Consider the following 15,938-nt stretch of genomic DNA (forward strand, 5'->3'; position numbering starts at 1 on the left):
TTCTTTTCTCTAGCTTACTTTATTGTAGGAATACAGTGCATCATACAAAGAATATACAAAACAGGTGTTAATTGACTGTTCATCTTATCAGTAAGTATTATCCAGTCAACAGTTGGCTATTAGTAGTTAAGATTTGAGGGAGTCAAAAGTTATATGCAGATTTTCAACTGTGCCAGGGTTCAGCAGCCCTCGTTGTTCAAGGATCGAGTGCATATATGTTCTCTCTCTCCATATAAATATCAGGCATATAAGCCGGAAGCATTGAATGCAGGGTGTTGGCTGCCCCAGGGTGGGAGACCTGAGAAGCCAGGCAGGTTGGTGAAGCACCCCAGAGATTAAACACAGCACAGAGATTGGTATCCAACCCTGGGCTGCAGGGACAGAGAGGGGCAGAAGGATACTCGAGTCCCGGGGCTGGGGTCACCCAGGGAAAGCTGAGCATGGAGGTGTAGTTGCTGGAGATCTGCTGGTCCAGAGAGACGTAGAAATACCCCAGGCTTTTCTAGCCTCCTACCCTCCAGTCTCTACCAATGTCCCCCATTGGCCAGACCCAGTGGGGAGCCACTGACCAGGGAGCCTGGGAAATGCTGCCTGCAGGGGAGGCCCTCCTCCCACCCCCCAGGGCACGGGGGGAGGGGCAGACCCAGGTTCTGGAAGGGCTCCAATGCCCAGACCCAGGGAGGAGAAAGACGGGCTTTACTATGAGCCGTCACGCCAGCCTTTGAGAATCGTGTTATGATTTGGGGTTCACGCTTAAAGGAGGACCCCGGCTGACACAGGGCAGTGCTCAATGCTCAGGACAGAGGGGATGAGGAGCCACAGATGAGGTTTATCCTGCAGGAGAGCAGGCTCACGGAGGACGTGAGAACTGCCTCTTCCTTTGGCAGGTGATCGTCTTCTTACAGGAACCTGAAAGCGAATCAAAAACAGTTACAAGAAGACAGAGTTGAAGTCAGTATAAAGAAGTTCTTTCTGATGCAGATGGAATGGGCACCTCTGTGAGGTAGTGAGTTCTCCGTCACAGCAAAGAACCAAGAGAGTTCATTCTGACTTTTGCCGTGCCAAGGAAGTTTCAGCAACGCAGAGTCTCTTGTATCATCGGTTAAATTTTCACGCTTTCTGTCTTCTCTCTCCTGAACAGGGTATAAATCCCTCAGAGGCGGGAATGTGTTCGAGAGCTGCCCGACGTTAAGCTAACATGATATATGAAGATCTTGGTTTTTGGTTTTACTGAAAACAAACAAGCGAACAAATCCACCACAAAGACTTTCAAGAAGTAATTTTCCCTGGAACTTTGAATACTTTCAGGTTCACCTAAGATTGTTTTCTGAACCATTTCTTTCAGGCTGGAGAAGGGAAACCGTTACACTGAGGAGGCCCACAGGGAGGAAGGAATTAATGTGGACAATCTGCAAATAAAAACCCACAATTGTCTGCAGCGTGCAGTTAAAGTGGTCCTCCTTCAGCGGGAAGCAGCCCGTAACGGCAGCCAGTAAAGTACCGTGTAAGTGAATTAACAGCGAATATTCCATTTAATTCCAAGAAGTACAATACGTCAAAAATTAAATATTAAATAGAATTAAATAGAATTTAAAAAACCAGTTCCCTTTTTGGACATTTACTAAACAGAGGAAAAGGCAGACAAAATAGCAGAGAGAAGGGTAAGGGATACAGGAAGAACAGGAAAAAGGGAAGACAGAGAACTTCAGAAAGACAAGAAGGCTTTCTTTTTTTTTTTTTAAGATTTTATTTATTTATTTGACAGATATAGAGACGGCAGCGAGAGAGGGAACACAAGCAGGGGGTTGGGAGAGGAAAAAGCAGGCTCATAGCAGAGGAGCCTGATGTGGGGCTCGATCCCATAACGCCGGGATCACGCCCTGAGCCAAAGGCAGACGCTTAACCACTGTGCCACCCAGGCACCCCAACAAGGAGGCTTTCTTACCCTGTAAGTCTCGACTCCGGTCAATCAGCTAATTGTGAGGCTAACATGTCAGCTGTCTCAGGGAGTCCCCTGAAATACTTCCCTTCCATGCGGATTTCATGCGACCCGTGATGTGTGAGGGGACGTTCTTTCCTTGGCCACGGGCTGGTGACACAGGCTTGTGTCACCTCCCCGTTCTCCCCGCATGGACCACACGACTACCCACCTGCTAAGTTTCCTGTTTCCTGTTCTTTGCTGCAGCTGGAGAAACTAAGGATGCTTTCCGAGCAACCTGCGGGAGAATCATCCCCTTTCACCCTGGGGTCACAGTCCCTCCCGCCTCGCCTTCCTGGGTTCCACAGCTAATTCCGGCATAGGGACTGGGTTGAGGGTGCTGACGTGCTCCACACATGACAGAACGCGTCTGCTAACCTAGGGAGTCAAGTACAGGGAAGCTGGCTCAGAGAGGGTCTTAAAAGATACATGTTTAAAAATTTGAATTTGATTAGACTTTAGAAGTTAGGGGTGGTTTTACACATGAGCTCACTTTGTTTGGTTACCCATGCATTATTTCATATCAATAAATATTCCTTCTGTGACCTGATAATACGAGACACAGTGCTTAGCAAGGCTGATCGACGGGGTCGGTATTACCGTGTCCTTTCTATCGGTGGGGAGACTGGGACTCAGTTATTTGTCCTTGGTCGGTGTGCAGCCAGTAAAAATGCCGGGCCTCAAACCCAGGTCCTCACACGTGTCCTGCTATGAGATGCTGTGGGTTCAGATTGGCCTTCTCCTTCCACCAGAAGTTCCGACCCTCCACGTTGACAGTACGAGGCAGACAGCAGACAACACTACGAGCCACTTTGGAAAATGACAGAGAAACGGATAGAAAGGCAAATTTTCCCAGGGTAGGGAACCAGGGTGCTGACAGCACACAGAAGCCACGTCGGATGGAATCCTGAAGAGCATTTCATTCAGGGGGAGCCAAGTTAGAACCGGCAAGGGCTACTGAGGCACCTGGAGCTAGCGAGAATGGAGCTGTCACCCCTGAGCCTGTAGACAGGGAGGCAGGAAGGTGTGTTCCCCGGGGCAGGGGTCTGGAGGCACGGAGTGGGCTTTGCAAAGGCTCCTCCTTGACCAGACCTTAGTCACGCTCTTCCTTTTTTTTTTTTTTTTTTTTAAGATTTTATTTATTTATTTGACAGAGAGAGAGCCAGCGAGAGAGGGAACACAAGCAGGGGGAGTGGGAGAGGAAGAAGCAGGCTCCCAGCGGGGAAGCCTGATGCGGGGCTTGATCCCAGAACACGGGGATCATTCCCTGAGCCGAAGGCAGACACTTAACGACTGAGCCACCCAGACGCCCCAGTCACACTCTTCCTTGATCTTGGCTCCCGCGTGTCTTTGGCCTGCCAAGCCCTGTTTTAGCAAAAAATCCTGCTAAGTCGGTTTAGGGAGAACCCCCGACCCTCGATATCTGATCAAATTCCTCATCCCTATATTGATGTCTTCAGCAAGAAACTGCCACCCTGATGGCCCCAACGACCAGGTTTCCATCCGCCACCCCCATCCAGCTGTAAACCCCCAGCCGGCTCGACTACACTTGGAGGTGAGCTCACAGCCTCTCTCCTAGTGCCATGGTCTTTTTTTTTTTAACTTTGAGGAAAGTTGTGCTTTTTATTTTTAAATTTGTTTTATTTATTTATTTATTTATTTATTTATTTATTTAGAGAGCACCTGGGGAGGGGCAGAAGGAGAAGGAGAGAGATAATCTCTTTTTTAAATTAACATTATATTTATTTGTCAGAGAAAGAGAGCACAAGCAGGGGGAGCAGCAGGCAGAGCAGGCAGAGGGAGAAGCAGGCTCCCCACTGAGCAAGGAGCCAGGCGTAGGACTCGATCCCAGGACCCCGGGACCATGACCTGAGCCAAAGGCTCATGAATTGAGTGAATCACTCAGGCGTCCTGGGAGAGAGAATCCTAAGCAGACTCTTGGAGTCTGACAGCGTGGAGCTCAGTGCAGGGCTCTCTCTCAGGACCCTGAGATCATGACCTGAGCTGAAATCAAGAGTCAGATGCTTAACTGACTGAGCCACCCAAGCATCCCTCCTATAGCCATAGTCTTAAAACAAGCCTACCTTGCATCTTTAACAAGTGTCAGAATGATTTCTTTTTAATAGGATGGCCTGGCAGGAGCTGTGGTCATTTAAGGGAGCAGGAGCAGACAGACCCTGCGCCCAGAGCACGGAGCGTGCAGGGGAAGAAATGTCCCAACCTGTCCCCTCCGCCCTCCAATCTCCCGGTGTCTCCCATTGGCTGAAGCCAGCAAGAAGTCCTAGGGGAGGGAGCCCAGGTGAAGTCCCCCAATGTCAAACTTCTGGGATCTGAAGAGCCTGGAGAATGGAGCTGGGGGTGAGCAAATGGGGAATAACCAGCCCACCCTGCTTGCAGATGGGTGGCATGGTTAATGGGGTCAGAATTCTTTTTTCCCTTACAATGTTAAGAAATCTCTGAGATGAATGCAAGAGGAAGTGGCAGGGGCAGGAGGAGGACATGGCAGCCAGGGCAGTACTGGCTGCCAGCCCACCATGGTGGTCAGAGGAAGTGTGCAGGGGACAGGGAATCGACACACAGACCAGGCCAGCCAAACCTCTGGATGCCCAGGAGGTGACCAGAAAAAGGACTTTGCATGAGATTAAAGGTCAACAAAGCAGTAGAGAGGTGTGGCAGACAGATGTGACTCCCAACCGCATTCAAGAAAATCCCAGCAAAGGGTGACTGTGGCCCTCAGTCTGCTAGACCAGAAGGGGTGACTGTGGCCCCCAGTCTGCTAGACGAGAAGGGGTGACTGTGGCCCCCAGTCTGCTAGACGAGAAGGGGTGACTGTGGCCCCCAGTCTGCTAGACGAGAAGTGCTCACTTGATGAGGTACACACCCTTCCCATCCTCTCCCCTACCTCTCACTCATGCCCCTGGCAGTTCTGCATAGGCCTCAATGGCTTTGTCAAAAGCCAAATGATGGGGTAACCCAGCCAAGGCCACCTACATCTTGCCTTCGGCCCCCACACTTCTCAGACACCATGGCCTGCAACACTGCAGAGCTCTTGGGGGACTCACACATGCACCACTTGGAAGCTGGCAATGGGGTTAACTCCCCTGGGCTACCCTTGACCAGTGGGCTGCAGGAACCCATAAACAAATGTGTCCCCCTTTTGTCTCCTGGGTGGGCAGTTCTGAGATGCATTACACGGGCTCCCCAGAGGTCCCATGGGATCAACCACGCAGTCACCCTGTGTTGGCGAACTTGAGGGTATATCCCTCTGATTCCGCTCCACACCCCCCATCCTGCATTCCTACTTTCTGGAATCACATGTATTATGTAACTTGGAAGAGAAAAGTAGGAACCTTTCCAGTTGAGCTCAGCCTTCCGGGAACCAACCACATGGGAACAGCCTGGCCTTGAGTACACAGATTCATAATCCAAGATTCTCTGTCAACAAATATGTCTTTATCCCCAAAATGCTGCCCCTCGTTAGTCTGAGGGATTAAAGTAAGAATGGACCCCACATTAGTGAGGACTCTGTTGTTGCAAGTGAGAGTATCAGAAATCACACCAACTTAAGCCAATTGTTTGGGGAGAAAAAAAAGATGGGGAAAGTACTGGCACAGTGTAATCATCTCATGCAGAGAACTCTGAGCTTACATCTTCACCCAGTTAGCAGCAAAGAGGAGAGAGGACTTCTCACTCCTGGCACCTGTATAAAAATGCCAGGGAACGATTCTGATTGGCCCTGCTTGAAGGACATGCCCACTCTTTCAGCCAATCACTGGAGCCAAGGAATCTGTGACTCTGATTGGCTAAATATGGGTTCTGTGCCCAAGCTTGGGGGTGGGTTTCTCAGACTGGCAACTTCCAGAAGCTTCTGGAAAGGACTTTGGGCAGGAATAGTTTCCTAAAGAAAGGTGCAGCCCATGCTATTGGTTTTCCATTCATACTGCTTAACCCTCACTGCTCCAGCTGCCGGTATCTGCAGCCCTGGGTCAGAGGGCTTTGCTTAGATGGACAGGAGATGTTCTGTCCACTGGCCCAGCAGGCTGCAAGTGCGGGCTGATGAGCTCTGTGAGCAGCTGTCAGCCAATACACGCCAGGAACGTTGTGTAAGTACCCTGTCTGCCCCACCCCTCGTGTAGGAAAGCTCTAAAGGGTGTGTTCTCCAGTATTTCCGAGAGTTCCCTGTGTATAAAGCTCCAGCCAACCCTCGGGAATAGCCAGCTTCATTTGTGCCGGATTCCAGACCCCTTCCCTTTGCTGTCTTGCTTCCTCCTCCAGACTAAGGGGGAAAGGATTGGTGGGGGCAGGGCTATCACTTTACAAGAGGGACAAAACCTTCATCTGCAGCAGCTTATGTCAGGTGTCTAACAAGCAGATCTTGAGACCTGGACTCTCTACAGGGATTTATGAAGGGAGAGCTCGAGGGAGAAACCAAACCTATAAGGAACAGAGGAAGCAAGACAGGGCAGGAGAAAGCCCAGCAAAGCGTGATCTCAGCTTAATCCCAGAGAGAGCTCTGGGATTCAAGAGCTTGAACAGAACCATGAAATTTTCCCCTCCACCTTGAGGCAAGAGGCCATACATACCTTTATACTCTAATACTGGTCAGCCTTTGACACACGGACTGCAGGCTGCCCTCAAGGGGAGGAGGCCGGAAGCCTCCAGGCATCCCAGGGGAGGAGGCTCAGATATTCACAAGGGGCAGGATCTGGCGGAACTGGGCAGCATCTTCCAGTTGTGGATTGCAGCTTGGAGGAAAAGGGGCCTCAAAGCTGCTAAAACTTGACACAGACAACAAATACATACAGAGTGTGACCAAAAAAAAAAAAGAAAAGAAAAAAGAAAGGACACGTGAGCTTTCCCTTCTCAAAGTTTATGGTGCACTTGTAGAATTTAAAATAAAGCTGCCTCAATCACCCCGTGCCAGACACCCAGCTCAGTGCTGATGGGTTTTTGTGTTTGTGGAGGCCCCGTTTCCTGCTGTTCCCTGCAGGCGCCCATTGTTCCAGCCGGGTAGGGTTCTTCCTGGACTCATCAGCTGCCTCATTCCCCATCCTTTGTGCCAGCTGTTTCTTCAGCCTGGGATCCCCTTCCTCCTTCACCTGCCTCCTGATCCCCCACTTATCCTTGCAAATAGCCCAGATGTCAATCCCCAAAAGCTGTGTGTCATGAGCAGACAGAGTGAAAAAGAAAAATCTCTGGGGACCAGGAGATGTATGTGTGACTGACAATAGCAGTGAGCCAATATCGCATACTTACTACAGCGCCCCAGGCACCTACCTTGCTAAGCCCTCTGCATGCACTAACTCGCTAAATCCTCCCTGAGACCCAGACCCTCATTGGTAGGCTCTGTTGTAAACCCCATTTCACAAAAGAGAAAAGCAAGGCACAGAGAGTCTTGGTAATTCACCCAAGGTCACACAGCTGGTAAGCGGTAGACACAAGAGTTGAACTCTGAGGTTTACATCAGGTATCATTACTACACGCTGTGCTGAATGAGTGATTGAAGGGACCAGCAAAACCAAAATGACATAAGATCCAGAAAGAGGACAGCCTTGCTGTGTCAGCCAGGGCCATCTGGGTCAGTCCGTGCAGTGGAGGACAGAGGGACCAGGACAGGCAGCTCAGAGGGTCTGGCTGGAGGCAGCAGTCCAGGATGTGCGTCCCCCTGCCCCCACGCCATGAGGCAGACTCCCAGGAACCCAGCGTTCCTCCCTCCCCTGAGTACCCGCAACATAGCGCCACCTCCATCCTCCCCTTATCTTATCCATATAGCAATTCATGTTCAAGTGTCTGTCTCTCCCACTTCAGATGCAGGCTGGGTTTCACTCAGACCTTTTTGGCCGGGACTGATTTGCCCTGCCTAGAAACAACCCACCTTCTTGATTCAAAAAGAAGAACAGGATTTGAGACCCCAGGAGCCCTGTGCATACAAGGCCAGACCCCACTCCAGGAGGCAGTAAAGCAAGAAACCCATTGCTGGCAGGAGGTCAGAGCAGGGCCAGCTGCTCAGCTGACAAGGTAATGACCAGGCATTTGCTCTTTCTCCTAAGTGGGGGCAGGCCTGGGCCTGGAGTCTGAGCTTCCACAGGACCTAAGGGGTCCCCCCATCCAGGATTGGAGGGGCAGGAAGCTTGTAGAAGAATGCAGAGGTGATTTTGAACAGGGTGGTGTGAGTTCTAAGAGAATGTGTCCGAGAGTGCTGCCTGATGCTCTGTTCCTAGAATCCCATAGGTACTTCTGGGTTCAGTGGAAAGTGTGCTGTGATCGATTAGCAATGTCTGCCGTGGGTATTGGATTAGAAGTGGAGGCCTGGGGGCGCCTGGGTGGCACAGCGGTTAAGCGTCTGCCTTCCGCTCAGGGCGTGATCCCTGCGTTAAGGGATCGAGCCCCACATCAGGCTCCTCCGCTATGAGCCTGCTTCTTCCTCTCCCACTCCCCCTGCTTGTGTTCCCTCTCTCGCTGGCTGTCTCTACATCTGTCGAAGAAATGAATAAAATCTTAAAAAAAAAAAAAAAAAGAAGAAGTGGAGGCCTGAATGCTATGTATTTAACATCCCAGTTAGCAGGGCCATGGATGAAGGGAGCTGGGCAGATTACTAGCAATAACAGCAGCTGCCATCTATCAAGCACTTCGAATGCCCCAGGAACCATGTAAAGTGCTTTTCTTGCTCTATTTCATTTGATTCTCAAACAGACCCCAGGAGACAAATGCTGTTTTTGCCACCCTTTAGAAGATCAATCAGGGGGCGCCTGGGTGGCACAGCGGTTAAGCGTTTGCCTTCGGCTCAGGGCGTGATCCCGGCGTTATCGGATCAAGCCCCACGTCAGGCTCCTCTACTATGAGCCTGCTTCTTCCTCTCCCACTCCCCCTGCTTGTGTTCCCTCTCTCGCTGGCTGTCTCTATCTCTGTCGAATAAATGAAATCTTTAAAAAAAAAAAAAAAAAAAAAAAAAAGAAGATCAATCAGATCCACGGGGTGCCTGGGAGGCTCAGTCGGTTGGGCATCTGACTCTTGGTTTCTGCTGAGATCATGATCTTGGGGTCATGAGATTGAACCCCACACCTGCATCAGGCTCTGCTGCTGGGCGTGGAGCCTGCTTGAGAGTCTCTCTCCCTCCACCCCTCACCCACTCTCTTTCTCTCTTTTCTCTCTCTCTCTCTCTAAACAAAAAAAAAAGTCAGTTCCAGGAGGGCCATGATTTTATTTATCTGTGTTGTTTCATGCTGTAACCCCAGCCCCTCGGAGAGTACCTGGCAGGTACCCAATTAAGCATTTGCTGTTGAGTAGATTAAGCCTCGTGTTGCAGATGAGGAGACAGAGGCCCAGAGCGGTAAGTAACTTGCTCCAAGTCATGCAGCTAATAAGCGCTAGTAAGCTAGTAAGTCATGCAGCTAGGACAGCGTCTCTTGTAGAACTTTCCAAGATGGTGGAAATGTCCTGTAACCTCTGGTGCCCAGTACAACAGCTACCAGGGTGTGTGCCTGTGACGTACTTGAAATGTGGCTCAAGCAACTAAGAAACCGAATTTTTTTAAAGATTTTATTTATTTGAGAGAGAGAGAGAGAGCACAAACAGGGTGAAGGGCAGAAGGAGAAGCAGGCTTCCCACTGAGCTGGGAGCCCGATGCGATGCGGGACTCTATCCTAAGACTCCGGGATCATGACCTGAGCTGAAGGCGGACGTTTCCCCGACTGAGCCACCCAGGTGCCCAGAAACTGAATTTTTAATTTAAACCTAGCTAATTGACATTGAAATGGCCACGTGTGGCTGTTGGTGACCATTTTTGCACAACACGATTCTAGAGCCCGAGGGCTTGCTTGCCTGCCCTAGACTGATCCCAGATGCCAGATTCAGAACGTGGTCCAGGTTCTCCGCAGATGTGCATGAATACATGGGGACGTTTTCAGTGATAATTCCATCAGGGAGGGCAGGGGTGTAACCAACGAGAGGACCTACAAGCAAATGCATTCGTGCCCTTCCGGCCGCAACAGTTCTGGGAAGGCTTTTTTCCGTGTTGTCTAATTTTGCCCATGAGAAGTCTGAAGATTCCAGAGGAGGATACGGTGTTCTCAGAGGGACCTGCTGGCCCTGGACCCAAACCAAACCAGGTTCGCGAACCTGAAATCCCAAGCATTTCATGTTAACCATTGGCAGAAAGAGAAGCACAGGGTCAGTCTGGTGTGCCATGGAGGGGTCAGGCTGCGGGCAGTGCTAGCTGAGTTAGGGGCCTCCGTGGTGAGTGACAAGACCCAAGACAGAGTTGGCTCCAGGTGAAACCATGACCCGCAGGGAGCTTTCTGGACATCTTACCTGTGGCACCTGCTTCCTCCGCTGCCTTGTCCCTACCCCTGCCCAGGGGCTGGTATCTTTCTTCCCCTCTAGTCATAGCATGATCTTGAGAAAGTGCCCGAGGCTGACGAACGCTAAGGTGTATATGACTAACAGGAAGTGTCCACTTCCTGACAATTTCTATTTTGAAGCAGGGGCTTCAGCCAAGAACAGCTCTCTGGCCAGCAGAGGGTCAGGCATCCTCAGCAAAAGCTCGTGTGTATGCAGCCGCATGTGGCCCATGCCACGGGAAGTGGTGGTTATGTATGAAGTCATTTAGCTCCGTCTCAGTGTGTGGGAGAAGCGCCACCCCACCTGGAGGTGGAGAAACTGAGGCACGCTGCAGCTAACTAGCTGGTCCAGTTCGCAGCTGGGGGGGAGGGCAGTAGCCAGGCCAGGGCTCGGACCAGGCAGAGCTGCGGAGAGGAGCACTGGGGATGAGAGGGAAGGAGGAAGCAGCAGGTGCCAATTGCAGGGAGGCATTTGTCCTTTCATCTGAGATGAGGGTCTGAGGGCCGGAAGGCTGGGCCAGACTCCTGCTGCGGCTGTGCACATTTGCCAGCCTGGTCTCCAGCAGCATCTGTTGCTTCTTGTCCTCAGGTCTAAACAGATACAAACTTACAAGAGTGAGCCAGCCAAGAATGCCGCTTGACTTCGTGATCCTGGTTAGCCCCTGGGCCTGTTCCTTTATGCCGGGCTGCGATTTTTCTAGATTACTCAGCCTTTCGGAGGGAAGTTGGGCCAAGGACAAACCCTTGGTGAGAAGAACAGACTGTTTAGAGAACAGGCCCACCTCCTCCACCCTCCCTCCTCCTCCAGGAGGCTGGGGAGCCTGCAAACTCCCTGCAGGGGGCAGGGCTGGCTGCACCGAGCTGTCCTAGAGGTCCACCCCTGCCAAGCCCAGCTGCTCTCGGGGAGCCTGGCTGGCAGCTCACTGACACCTTTCCCTGCCCCCCTTCTTATGGGCTGTGACCTCCTGGGTGCCAGAAGGTCAGTGCCAACTCAGGAGCCCGAAAGCAAAGCAGCCTGTAGCCCTTCCAGAGAACATTCTCACGTTCTGGTCAATTCTGGGCGCCGGCCCACGATGGCACGGGCTCCTCGTCCTGGCTCCGCACGTAGCATCTGCGTGGTTCTGGGTGCCCTATGCCGTCCTTCAGAGCCTCCACTTCCTCATCTGGAAAGTGGGGAGGACTGTGGCATGGACCCCGAAGCTTACCCCAGGAGGACGTGGGCCCCTGAGCGAGTTTGGCACAGGGCCTCTTCATTACCTGCCGTTCACTTGGGCCTCACTTGCCTACGCCCCTCCCCTGCCCTTTTTTGGTCATTCTGTGGATCCAGGTGACGTGTTCTTTACCAGGGGCACTCTGCTGTGACGTGTTTTTGAACTGAAGTATTGAGAATAGAAATAACATGAGCCTCGCCTGTCCCTCTTTGGTGACAGTCCCACCTGCCCTATCTGGCCAGCAGTCTCACAGAGCTCCACACTCAGGCCCCACACTTGGGGTTTAACGCTCTGAGATGGCTGTCTTGAAATTCTTAATACTTCTATTTTGGGGGTTTGGATTGTGTAAGCGAGGCCGAGTGGGACAATGGAGCGTGTGCTGGTGGGCCTGGCGCATAGGTTTCCATGGCTGTCGCTCAGTGGGGGCTTGGGCACAGGTGCAGGAAGCCTTAGAGCCAAGCCTCTGGGCCCTGCCCACCAAATTACATGGCCCCAGGTGTTGTGAGGGTCTGCATGTGCCCCCTAGGTACCCCGCGCCCAAGGGACATGACACTAAACAGCCAATAAAAAGTACCAAGACGGTTCGAGAGACTGCAAAGAAAGGAAATAACTTTTTCCTGCTTTCTGAACAAGGGGCCCCAGATTTTCTTTTTGCCCTGGACCCCACAAATGATGTAGCTGGCCGTGGTTCCACCTGGTGCCCGAATCTCAGAAGTGTGAGGGTGCTGAGCTGCTGTCAGGGGGTACCCACTAGGACAGCATATGGGGGGTTGATTAGAGCCTTACCAATAAGGTACTCCCTTGGCCCAGCAATTCCGCTTTATCATTAGAGATGTGCACGAAGGTGTGTGTGTAAGAATGTTCACCTGGCATTATTATTTTTTTTTTAAAGATTTTATTTATTTATTTGACAGAGAGAGAGACAGCTAGCGAGAGAGGGAACACAAGCAGGGGGAGTGGGAGAGGAAGAAGCAGGCTCATAGCAGAGGAGCCTGATGTGGGGCTCGAACCCATAACGCCGGGATCACGCCCTGAGCCGAAGGCAGACGCTCAACCGCTGTGCCACCCAGGCGCCCCCACCTGGCATAATTTCTAACAGTGAAAGCAGTCAGACGCCCCCCAGTGAGTGAGGGTCAAGCACACAATCAAGATGGAGGACTTGGATGCCACTGTCAAAGTACATCGCAGAAAAGAGCTCACTGGCATGAGAAAAACTCATGATATTTGCAAAAGAGGAAAAAAGGCAGTTAGCACAGGGCCTGTACCACCTGACTTCATTTGCATAGATGCGCGGGGAATATATGCATGGGGAACATACTGGGCTGATTTACACTTGAGTACTGACAGCTGTTCTCCTTGGGTGGGCGACTTTTTTCCCTTTCATGGGTGTCTGTGTTTCCAACTTCCATGCACAGAGTGCACCTCACTTTTACCATGGCACAGAGGCATGCAGAGGCCAAGGTTAGTTCTGTCCTGCGGACTGTGGAGCCTCACTGCCTCGGTTCAAAACCCAGCTCTGCTCCCTATGAGCTCTGTGACCTTGGGCAAGCGATTTAACTTCTCTGGGCCTCAGTTTCCCCATCTGTAAACAGGGAAAGTAGTATTACCTCCCTCAAAGAGGCAAGGAGATGAGTGAATGAGTGCAGGGAGCTTAGAGCAATGCCTGGCACATGGTAAGCTGTTTGTGGTGTGGTTTTGATCATAAAGAAATTATATAAGAGAAAAAGCTGGAGGCACAGCAATATTAACGATAATTATTTTTGGATGGTGCAGAAGTGAGTGGTTTACTTTTCCTTTTGGACTTTTCTGTCTTTCCCAAGTTAAGCATGCACTTCTCTTATAATTTGAGAGGAAATATTAAAGAAAAAAAAAACGTGAAAAGGTGGTGTGCTAAGTGTTGGGGAAAACAGGCTGAACTCAGGTTAGCCACATCTGCACGCTTTTCAGGCCAACATCACGAGTGGATTCTGGAACTCGTCCCAGGCCCTTATTCCAGACCTCCCATTATGTTGTGTGCCTTCTCATTCATAAAGGACCTAACACCTCGTGGACAGATCCCAATGCCAAATGATCGGCTCTCACAATGAAATAGCTATAGCTAAATCTCTCAGATAGATAGAGATATTCCCATGTGCACGTGGAGATACATACATATATCGTAACTACTTGCATTATATCTATCCTTCTATCTACTATGTATATAATATGTATATAGAGAGGGAATCTTTAACTACAGCTATAAGAAAGAATACTTCCCACCCACAGCCCCCAAATATAACCCTAACATGAGACTGACCATGATATGGTAATTGCTCATTTACTTGTTCGCCTCCCTCCCTAAAATTCTTGAAAATGTCTTCTTTCTCTCCCTGGCACATACCACAGTGCCTGGAACATAGTAGAAGTTCCCTAAAAGTCTGTTGAATGAATGAATGAATGAATGAATGAACGAACGAATGAACAAGTTCAAGTAACAGCGGAGAGTCACATGTCAAGATACATAGAATGAGATGTGGGATCAGCTGTTTTGGGGTGGAGATGGGTCAAGGGAGGGTCCAAGATAGGGCTTTAGAGTGAAGACGATGCTTGAGTACAGTATTGAAGGGTGACCATGTGCTTATCCCCACAAAAAAAAGGAAAAAGAGGTGAAAGAACAGTGAGAATAGCGTTCAAAGGATCTTCTAAGTGGTTCTGGGGTTAGTTTTAGCCTAATTCCCTTTAAAAAAGGCACTTTTTATACTTTCGTCTCTCAACAAATTAATGATATTTAATACGAATCTCAATTATCAAAAGTAATTTTTTTTAAGTCCCATAAATGTAATGCTTTTCAGAAAGAAGCAGGGTGTGAATTTGCCGTGGGCTAACTAGGGAGGGAAGGGCAGGCTGGCTCTATTCCCAGGTGAGAAACAAGGCTCAGGATGTGACGTGCACTCAGGAGAAAGTGAGGTCTTACCCAGGCCCATCTACCCCTCCTGCAGACATGAGACCTGCAGTCGAGCTCTCACGGCTGCACCCTTACTTTGCACCAGAGATGACTGACTGAGAGCCACCCACCCCCCTACCCCCACACCCAGGGGCTGGCAGCCTCTGGGGAGGCGTACATGGTGAGGGTGGGACAGAGCCCAGACCCAGGCTGCTCAGGGGCCACATGGCTTCTCGCTGGAAATTATCTGATGGAAGGGGCCTGAGTTGACTGTTGTGCCTAGCACAGAAAGAACAAAGACAAGCCTTGAGTGTTTGCCTGGTCATGCTGACTCCCCATCCCTATCTTTCTTTTCTGTCCTGGCCTACCTTCAGTGGCTGCATCTAGCCATGCTTTCTGCAGCCCTGAATGGTGCTCTGAATCCTTTCCAGAGAAGGCAGGGAGTAGAAAAACAAGGAGAGAGAGGGTTTTGTTTGTTTGATTTTGTTTTTGTAACAGCTTTATTGAGATATAATTCACATACCATAAGTTTGCCCTTTTAAATTGTACAATTCAATGGGTTTTGGTATATTCAAGTTGTGCAACCATCAATGTCATCTAATTTCAGAACATTTGTATCACCCAAGAAGAAATACTTGTACTTTAACAGTCACCCCCATAACCCCCAAATGCCCAGACCTAGGCAAACACCAGCCTACTTTGTCTCCGTGGACTTGTCTGTTCTGGACACTTCATATAACTAAAATCATACACTCTGTGTCCTCTTTGTGTCTGACTTCTTTCAGTGAGCCTAATGCTTTCCAGGTTCACCCATGCTGTAGCACGAGAGAAGTTTCACAATTCATAGATTGGTAGGTGATGCTTAAATTCATTCGTTCCACAAATATTTACTGATTACTGAGCACCTACTGTGTGCCAGTCCTGGGGGCCCAGCCAGTAATAAAACCTACAGTGAACTCTTTCCTGGAGGGTTTGTAGTAGGGAAGAGAGACAGTAAGACAAATGGGTAAGAAAATGATTTGTAATATTCGACGGTGCTAAGAGCTACGTGAAGCGCAAAGCGGGCAGCGGCCAGAGCAGGAGTGGGGGCGGGGTGTCCTTACCCAGAGGGGCCAGGGGAGGCCTCACCTTAGGGTGAGCGCAGCGAACTGACGAGCTAAGACTGGGAGGAAGTGAGGGAGCCAGAAGGCTGCCGCGATGACCCCTCGCAGCACTCAGGTCGGTACCTAAGGGCTGAGCCAGGGACCGTGGCGGACCCCAGCGGGCGTTTCCAGGTGCGAGGCTGGGGCCCCCGCGCACGCCGCAGCAAGTTGGGTGACGTGGGCCTGGGCCGAAGGTGGGCGCCCCCACCACTCCGACCCCGCGCCCTGACCCGCTCTCCCCAGCCCCCACACACCGCCCCTTACTACCCCGGCCCCGCGCGCCACCCCTCCTTCTGCCCGGCTCACTCCCCCTTCTCCGCGTGCCGCCCCGGCGGCCAGGCCCCG

At 50.9% G+C, this 15,938-nt stretch overlaps 1 protein-coding gene across 1 annotated transcript in view; it reads left to right on the plus strand.

Moving 5' to 3' along the window:
- Positions 1 to 15,646: 15,646 nt before the first annotated feature.
- Positions 15,647 to 15,938, plus strand: part of KLHL36 (kelch like family member 36) — a 21,062-nt gene continuing 20,770 nt past the window's right edge. The window contains exon 1 of the mRNA XM_019803798.2: positions 15,647 to 15,669. Coding sequence (XP_019659357.1) covers positions 15,649 to 15,669 — 21 coding nt within the window. The 5' untranslated portion in view covers positions 15,647 to 15,648. The remainder of the gene's footprint in view (positions 15,670 to 15,938) is intronic.

The sequence above is a fragment of the Ailuropoda melanoleuca genome, chromosome 12, assembly GCF_002007445.2.
Source record: "Ailuropoda melanoleuca isolate Jingjing chromosome 12, ASM200744v2, whole genome shotgun sequence".
In the NCBI taxonomy this organism is placed as follows: Eukaryota; Metazoa; Chordata; class Mammalia; order Carnivora; family Ursidae; genus Ailuropoda; species Ailuropoda melanoleuca.